Below are 9,268 nucleotides of genomic sequence, written 5' to 3' on the forward strand. Positions count from 1 at the left end.
TACATGATCTGAATCTAATTTGATGTTGATTTGTTCTTTAACGCCTAACCGATGAAAACAACAGAGTCTACATAGAAAGGGAATATATGATGGGTCAGTTGACAAGGCTTCGTCACATGTTATCCTCCAGATCCTCCAGAAAAGATCCCAAGTGGGAATGAACCAATTAGTCGTCAAATGTGATCTTTGTCGCTGTTTTGTCCATATCAACGTCCTTGTAAAAGGCACCGTAGACATCGTGCTGCTTCTTCTTGACTGTTGTACCAAACTTCAACAGTGCCTCTGGCACATCTTGCTTGGCTGCCTTAAGAACATTGATCAATCTATTCGCGATTAGCATTGCCCCTGATGATTTCTAGAATGTTGGAAATAAGTAACATACCCGCCCGACAGTCCCTTGTCAGTTTCAGTAAACATGGTGATGGCAAGACCATCAGCCCCTGCACGTCCAGTTCTTCCAATCCGGTGCACGTAGTCCTCAACGGTAAGAGGGAAGGTGACATTAATCACCAGTTTCACGTTCGGGATGTCAAGGCCACGCGCCGCCACATCGGTTGCGACAAGAACAGTAGCATTGCCTTTCTTAAAAGCGTCAAGATTTCGGAATCTATCTGATTGGTTCAAATCGCCGTGAATGCCAGCGACTGAGAATCCCTTATTTCTGATAAGATTCTCAATGCGCATAGCCTCCTTCTTGTAAAGGCAGAAAACTAGCACTTTCTCGGGGGATTGATGACCACGCTGGGATTTAGTGAGTAGTTGTATGAGTCGGCCCTCCTTCTCTCGGCCATCCATAACCTCGACGACTTGCTTGATCCTTAAGTTGGCTCGGGGATCCGCAGATGGGTCTCCGCCAATGGTAACAGTTACCGGGGTCTTCATAAAGGTTGCCGCGAGATCTCGAACTGACCGGGGCCATGTTGCCGTAAACATGACAGTCTGTCTCCTGGAGACGGGCATTGGCTTGACGATATCCTTGATATCCTGCTCAAATCCTTTGTCAAGCATGCGATCTGCCTCATCCAAGACGAGGTAAGTGACCTTTCCGAGATCAATTGACCCATCACTCTGGAGATCCTTAAGACGGCCAGGGGTGGCAACAACAATGGCGGCCTTTTGAAGAGCCCGACGCTGTTCATCTTTACCCACACCTCCGTAGATGCATGTCACCTGAGTCTTCTCAGTGCCGCCGAATTTAACAAGCTGGTCATAAATCTGCATTGCAAGCTCTCGCGTTGGTGAAATAATCACTGCCTTAGGTTGGCAAGGCTTCTTGCTTGACTTGGAGTCAATCAATTTCTTCAGGCACGGCAAGCCAAAACCCAGAGTCTTGCCACTTCCAGTCTCTGCGATACCGACCACATCACGGCCAGCAAAAAGAAGCGGCCAGGTAGTGGATTGAATTGGTGTTGGCTTGGGGAAAGACTTCAATTGAGCGTACAGACCAGCATCGCATTCGGGTAAGTGATCAAACGAAAGGATTGGCCGGAATTGGGAGGCGTCGGGAGAGGATGGATCAGCGATTTTAATCACGTTCTCAGTCAAAAAACTGTCGATGTCTGACTGAGGGATCTCGGATAGAGCAGAGGCATCAGAATAAGATGCACTCTTCTCATCTCCATTGTCCTGCTTATCTTTAGAAGCTTTTTCGGGCTTTTCGGACTTGGACTTTTTCTTCGGTCGCTGCTCAGTTGGCTCGAGATGGCTTCGCTTGCCCATGACGAAGATTCTAGTGAGATGATATAACAGAATATTATTGGAATCAAAAGATAAAATAGCACGAGACTGAATTCTCTGCCTGGATTGTTCCAGCAGAAAAAAAAAAGAAAAAAAAAAGGAAAAAGGAAAAGCAATAATAGTGTATTGCCACTGGCTTCCGCCTTTAGTAGCTTACCGCCTCATAACTAGTGATTGATTACTCAGGTGGACTGCCCAGATTGTCCACGAGTAGATTGCTCATCAATGAAATGATGATGAGGGAGGGGGAATGACTAGCGTTTTTTTTTCTAGAGTACTAAATAGCAGGGAAAGAGCAACGTCAAGGTGAGAAGCTGTTAAATGAAATGATCATGGCGTGGCTCGAGCAGCATAAAGATACACATGAACATTGATGAAAATGCCTGAGAGCATGTAAAGATAGTAAAGCTAGTGCAAAGCTGGACAAAAACATTTGCTCACTTTGTCTATACTTACTCAAGGCTGTATGAGCTGATGATGTCGGCAAGGCGGGAGGCTTCATCAGAGTAATTGATTGCCTGGGAGGATGAGACCTGATATCGCACACTGGATGGCACAATTAGTATGATGTTCACATTACTAGAATTATAGTCATTCGATCATTCTTACCGCTGCTGGTCGCCGAAATTGTCTATCTTGGCTTTGCACCTGAAGCTCCAGGTCTGGCAATTGGCTGCCTGGAAGACCTCACCAAAAGCACTTGGATCGTCTTCGCTAAGTTGCATTAGTTCATCAGCAGATGTGCCCATGATGTTTCTTCCAGTGTCGTCAAAACAGCTGAGCCAAAGCTGGCCAGTATGGTCGCTGACACTAATAGGCATGATGAAGCGGTACTCTGGCTTGGGGTGGGTCTTATCACACTTTTCGCATCGCCACTGTCCTGGATCAAGTTCCGTTACCTTCTTGTTGCAGTTTTCAGAAAGGCAGGCAGGGTAGCACCAGGTGGAATCCTGCTTGATGTAGATCACAGTTGCTTTCAGAGAGAAGTAGTCAGGGGTTTCAGACATGCCAAGCTGCTCTTCGCGAATTTGAGCAACGGTTTTGAACGGATCCTTTTTGCCTGTTGAGTTGGCCACATTTGACAAGGAAGCATGGGATGCAAAGTTCTCTGACCTGCCTTGAGCGTCATACCAACCTCTGAGTCGGTGAGCTTCCCCGATATCAGGGTCAACAGTCATTGAGCCCGAACTCAGAAGGCTCAAACTTCTTCCATTAAAGTCAGAAACTTTGACTCCCTTGAAGGCAACAACAGACTCAGGCGCCACACTAAAATGGTTTGCAGATGCACCCCAAATTGTCAAACGGACAGAAAATCCTGTGTTGTCGACCAGTGTAAGCTCACGTTTGTCATAGGGCTTTCCGGTACTTTTGGCTGTAATTTGGGAAGTCTCCCCGACATCCTTCAGCACACCAATGACATCAGTGGTTGTGTCTTTTTCAACGGTCTGCAAATCAGCAATGGTGGTGAAGTTAAATCGAATCTGGGGGACATCATTTTGCTGCTCAGCCTATTATATAATGTGAGCGACGCATCTGGTTTATAAAGGAATAGATATTACCTTCTCAACGATGGTATCTCTCTCAAATGTGAGCTCATAATCGTTGTTGAGATTTGTGAACTGTTTCTTGGCAATTTGGACCCGACAGGGACTCGAAATGTAATAAACACTTCCTTCCTGGAAGAGTTCATAGAGCATGTCACACTGCTCATTAAAACCGGTTGCACGAATTTCACCACTGTCGTCCAGTAAATTCACACTGAACAGTTTACCCTCACCATTCTTGTTGTGCCATGTTTTGATGTTGGACTTGCTCGTGCATCGCGCTTTCATCGTCCATTTTTTGGAATACGGAGAGATGGCTTCAATCGGGTAGATTGTGGCATGGGCAGAGGAAGTAGACATAGGGGCAGACATTGGCTGGGCTCGGTTATTTGGCTGAACCTGTGCACCCTCCATTTTGGAGCCGTAAAACCCATTGCTGGATATTGTTGTCGGTTGACCCACTTCCTCTTCCTCGGCTTTGACTTCAAGCGGTCTGGGTTCGCCGATTTTTTCAGCCTCACCCAGTTCCGTTAGAACTTCAAGATCCAAGATAATGAGTATTCTGCGATAATTAGCACAATCAAAATCGAAAGAATTGCCTTACATACTTCTTGCCCTTGACAGAGTTTGATTGAAATGACTTGAGACGCACGAAAGAACCCTTCCGGAGAGATCCATCTGTCACCACCGAGTTGGCTTCTTAAACCAGTCAGTGAGCGATGAGTTACAAAGAGTACCAAGGGGACAGAACATACGAGTAGCAAGCATTGTTTGAACATAATTTGCGATATCACTGAATACAGCCCGGTAACGTTCTGGTTGGCCCGGCTGAGCTGGCAATGCCTTGATTTGAACGCATTGAACAATCGGCTCTAGAACTCGGGGTTTTGTTTCATCAAAGATGGCACTGGTAAATACACGATTAACATCTATACTGCCATACAGAATCACTGCATCAAATAGATACAAACCTTAGAGCTCCAATGGTGATTTGGGATGCTGCCTCAGAAGCCATTATGTGATGACTTCAAATTTCAATAATTGACACAGTCAAGAAAGAAAGACTGCGGGTAAACTGAAAGAAATGGAGTGGATGGATGAATCAAGGGACAGGAAGAAGAAAAAAGAAAACCAGGCTTGCTCAAGTCCAGATCAAGTCGTAAAGTAGTTGTAGGACAAGGTTGGAACGCGTGTTGAGAAAAATAACGCGTTAAGTGGCAGTGCCGCCCCCCACCACATGACTTGATGCCTCAGGACAATATTGATAGCAGCACGTGCAGGCGGTGAGGATGGACCCCACGCATCGTAGCTTTGGCTTGATCTGCGGTATCTGATATTCTCTTTTCTCATCTTTGCTTTCAATGGGATACTGTCACGCTTCCTAAGCCTCTATCAAAAGCTAAGCCGGTCTTTATTGACACTTTGTTGAGTCCTCGAGATTTCCTCTCCGGATATGGCCTCTTGCGTCCATACCGATGCTGCGGGTTTGTGACATCACCTTGATAATCGAAGGACAAATCGAGCTAAAAACACCTTATAGATCTGAATCCGCCAGGATCCTCCCAGGCAGTTTATCGAGAAGATTGCACTCAGTGCTTTGATTCTATTGTATGCCAGCCACCTTAGTTCCTATACTACTCCACATCTGGTCTGACTCTGGCCCTGCAAGGACGATGATGCCGGTCTAAACGTTTGTCTACATTGCTTCAATGGTGGATGTGCTGGAAACAGAGACCATGCCCTGCTTCACTACAAGAGATTTGGTCATTCACTGGCTTTGAACATTCGAAGGACCCCTAAGAAAGTGCAGGTAGAGCCTCCAAATACTTGTCGAGCTTGTGATCAATGATTCTCACACCTCTGGTTTATAGCGCGACGAGCCTCCCCCGAAGATATCAAAGCTTTCCATCGCAGCTGAAACAGAAGAGGACAGGTATGACATTGCTACGTCAGTGGTCTGCTATTCATGCAACCAGAACAATGTGGATAAAGCCAGTGGCAAGCTTCCTGTTGTCATCGAAGGTGTTATGAACGCAATGACTTTCTCGAAAAAGGAAGAAGTCAAAGCCTGGGAGCAAGAGTTTGTTCCTTGCGAGCATACACTCTGTCTGGTTCAACAAGACAACACGCAAGCCACGTCAACGGGTATTGATTTCCTGCAAAACTCAACTGGACTTCGTGCTAACCTGAAATTGCAGATTTGGGCCACTGCTCAGAGTGTGACATGGGCGAGAACCTCTGGCTATGTCTGGAATGTGGGAACAAGGGTTGTGGGCGAAATCAATTCGGTGGAAGCAAGGGAAACTCCCATGGGCTTACTCACGCAGACTCAACATCACATGCCGTGGCTGTCAAGCTCGGCTCTATCACAGCAGAAGGCTCCGCTGATGTCTACTGCTATAAGTGCAACGAAGAAAGAGTAGACCCAGAACTGGCAACCCACCTTGCACACTGGGGAATCTACTTGGCTGGACGTGAAAAGACGGAGAAGAGTCTGATGGAAATGCAGGTCGAGCACAATCTCAAATGGGAATTTTCCATGACAACCGAGGATGGCCGGGAGCTGGCTCCAGTCTTTGGGCCTGCATTTACAGGCCTGGCGAATCTCGGAAACAGCTGCTATCTCTCCAGTATCATGCAATGCATATTTTCGGTAACCGGATTTCGTGAGCGATACTATCAACTATCAGAAGAACCACCACTCTGCCAAGCACCAGCACAGGACCTTGAGACACAAATGCAAAAGCTTGCCGACGGTCTACTCTCAGGCCGGTATTCCCAACCTGATTCTCGCGCTATGTTGTCCGCAGACATCCCAGAAGTCGTTCATCAGAAAGGTTTAGCACCAGCAATGTTCAAGTATCTTATTGGGCAAGGTCATGAGGAGTTCGCAACCATGAGACAGCAAGATGCATTTGAATTCCTTCTTCATCTATTCAAGTCGGTCGCCCTATCGAAGCACACCAGTCCGCAGATTAACCCGGTAGAGCACTTCCGCTTCCAAGTTGAGCAGCGTCTTCAGTGTTTGCATTGCAAGAAAGTCCGTTATAAAGTGGATGAGCAGGACAACATTTCGGTTGCTGTTCCTGCACGTCTTGCCACCACTTCTGACGAGACAGGAAAGAAATATGAGTCTGTGGATTTGTTAGAGTGTCTAGACATCTTTACTTCGGCGGAGGTCGTTGAGCTTACATGCCCTGCTTGTGGCAGCCAAGATGGTTTTTCGAAGCAGTCGTCTTTCAAAACATTGCCTCGGGAATTGGTGATCAATGCTCGTCGGTTTGAGCTCGTCAACTGGGTTCCTACAAAGTTGGATATCCCTGTGCAGGTCGACGATAAGCCATTAGACTTCAGCTCTTACCTTGCTGGTGAGCATGATGCGGGTGAGGAGTTACTTCCGGATATTGAAGAACCCACCGCATTTGTCCCGAATCCGGAAGCTCTTGGCCAACTCATGGGCATGGGGTTCCCTACTGTGAGGTGTGAGAAAGCTCTGCATGCCACTGGTAATTTAGATCCGGAAACTGCCATGAATTGGCTATTTGCCCACATGGAAGATCCGGACATCGATGAACCGCTGGCTCTTGATCGAATCGGCGCCTCTAGTTCTAGTGAGCAAGATGCGACAAAAATTGCCCAGCTAGGTGATATGGGAATTGAGGCGTCTCGTGCCCAGCGAGCGTTGGCTGCGACCGATGGCGATGTTAACAGGGCATTAGATTGGGTTTTCACTCACCCGGATGATGTGGTGGAAAGGGAAACCCCGAGTGTCGACCACAGCGCACAGTCTCATGATGGCTCGGTTGGGCTCACCAGCGTACCTGCTCGCTATGAATTAAGGTCGATTGTATGCCACAAAGGCACATCAGTTCATGCAGGGTAGGTGGCCCCGTTCTCATTTCCTTTGGTTAAACTAACACATGCTAGACATTATGTTGCCTTGATTCGCAAACCATTGACAGGTCAAGGTGACCTGTCATGGGTGATGTTCAATGATGAAAAGGTTGTCAAGTTCGAAGATATCGAAGCGATGAAGAAGACCGCGTATCTTTACTTCTTCACGCGGGTCTAGTGGGTGATCTAGGGTGAGTGTGTGTACACCCTACACTTATCTTGCTCTATTAAGATATTTGCACGTGGTGTTGGGATAAATGTGATAGTTATGTCTTGTTCGTCTATCTTTACTTTACATACAGATACTGTCACAAAGTATTCACCCACCCGCATTTTCACCCCACCCTCATGGAATATATAGCTTTACATATCACCGCATAGCAGCACCATTTCTCAAGCTATTCAAAATTTAAAAGATAGGTTTAAACCCTATAGATCTCTCGCTTGAAAAAAAAGCCTTTAATATTTTATATAGTATCCCTTCGCTTTCTGTATCGCCCTGTAACGTCTCTCTACACTTAAAACCAGCCTATCTATCTTCTCTTGCGGTATTTCGTCCTAAGCATGCCGTATACACCTTCTAAAGACCGCCTAATCCTCCTCTGACCGGCCCATATGTATCAGCTCAGGATATAACTTAAAAAGCTTTAGTTTTAACTACCGCCACATAGGTTTAATGGGGTTTAAATCGGGTGAGTATATAGGCCACTCCTCGACGTATACCCTATAAGTTTTAAACCACTCTCGTATGAGGATTACGGTATAGATCCTAGCGTTATCTTACCAGAAGATAAAACTAGGTTCGTACTTTAGAATATGACCCTTTTCGAGTGCGTTAATATATAATACCGCAGTATAACTAGTCTTTAATGTAAGAGTTTACGATTTCCAGGTGTAAGATCTGTTAACCGGGTAAGATACAATGACTTGGAGAGGAGACGAGAATGTATTATCTATGTGTGCCAAGACTAACTCTTGCTAAAAGAAGAGGGGATTTAGGGGAATCCTGGACTATGTGTGTCGCTATGTTCACGTGGGAGCCATGTGACTATTTCTTAGCAGTTCGTTCCTGATACGTGATTAATGCGGGTGCGATTAGGTGACTCCGTCTCCATGTTATAAGGATGTTTATCCGTTATAATTATCCCCTCTCTTCTAGGAGGATTAGACTTCGGCAGAACCCATTTTGGGTCGGAGTCTCCGACCCAAAACCCAACCCATTGGGTTTTGGGTTCCGCCTTCCATAACCCAACCCAACCCAAAACCCAATGGGTTAAACCCAATAACCCAATAATAACCCATTTGAACCCATTTTGGCATAAAATATGGGTCTTGGCGTTCATAACAATGCTAAGTCATCGAACAAAATTACTGTTTTTTATAACTGTTCCGGTTTGTCTGTCGAACATTGCTACATTATCACAGTAATAAGTTAGAAATTTTATATAATTACTTTGAATTTAAAGCCAATTTACTTCATATTATATTAATTACCAATAAAAATTGAGATTAATCATGGTATAGTGGTGTTCTATCAATTTATGCATTTGTTGAATGTAGACTGTTAGAAATATATATTGGTGGCAGAGGTGAGTCTATACATATTTGAACATAAACATGAATAGAAATAGAAATCTCTTAATCTTAATTTATTTTCTATATAATTAATATCATTTTAAAGCCAAATATCTCTTTTCTTATATTCTTAATTAATATATCTAGTAATTAATGTACTATGTAAATTGAGGTGGTTTATAAATGATCTCTATACTCTTATGTGTACTCTAGATGAAATATTTCTGAGTGATCTTCGGGGGGAATGGGTTGTGAATGGGTGCTCTCGGGTTTTAATGGGTTATTAATGAGTTATTAATGGGTTATATTGGGTTTTGATGGGTTTTAATGGGTTATGATGGGTTATAATGGGTTATGATGGGTTATGAATGGGTTCTATTGGGTTCTGTTAGGTCGGACCCATTTAAATATAGCTTATGTAGCCAATCAATTGATCTTATATCTTATATCTTTTGATATATCTACTTTACTTGGCCTATTTACGTGTCTATTGTCTGAAACCCCCTTTTTATAAGTAT

General features: G+C 44.9%; 3 protein-coding genes across 3 annotated transcripts; 1 reads left to right on the plus strand and 2 right to left on the minus strand.

Moving 5' to 3' along the window:
- Positions 1–166: 166 nt before the first annotated feature.
- dbp3 (RNA-dependent ATPase DBP3) lies at positions 167–1,719 on the minus strand (the record flags this gene model as incomplete). Its single annotated transcript, XM_057235225.1, has 2 exons — positions 167–323; positions 383–1,719. 2 exons carry the CDS (start codon positions 1,717–1,719, stop codon positions 167–169), a joined length of 1,494 nt encoding a protein of 497 aa, XP_057080543.1.
- Positions 1,720–2,189: 470 nt separating this feature from the next.
- Positions 2,190–4,049, minus strand: N7447_010964 (replication factor A subunit protein RFA1; the record flags this gene model as incomplete). Its single annotated transcript, XM_057235226.1, has 5 exons — positions 2,190–2,283; positions 2,347–3,245; positions 3,297–3,843; positions 3,890–3,980; positions 4,037–4,049. 5 exons carry the CDS (start codon positions 4,047–4,049, stop codon positions 2,190–2,192), a joined length of 1,644 nt encoding a protein of 547 aa, XP_057080544.1.
- Positions 4,050–4,734: 685 nt separating this feature from the next.
- On the plus strand, positions 4,735–7,353 carry N7447_010965 (ubiquitin-specific protease UBP14; the record flags this gene model as incomplete). Its single annotated transcript, XM_057235227.1, has 6 exons — positions 4,735–4,765; positions 4,822–4,889; positions 4,951–5,091; positions 5,153–5,426; positions 5,480–7,160; positions 7,209–7,353. 6 exons carry the CDS (start codon positions 4,735–4,737, stop codon positions 7,351–7,353), a joined length of 2,340 nt encoding a protein of 779 aa, XP_057080545.1.
- Positions 7,354–9,268: the final 1,915 nt, after the last annotated feature.

This window comes from Penicillium robsamsonii (genome assembly GCF_028829455.1).
Source record: "Penicillium robsamsonii strain IBT 29466 chromosome Unknown utg000008l_segment0_segment0, whole genome shotgun sequence".
In the NCBI taxonomy this organism is placed as follows: Eukaryota; Fungi; Ascomycota; class Eurotiomycetes; order Eurotiales; family Aspergillaceae; genus Penicillium; species Penicillium robsamsonii.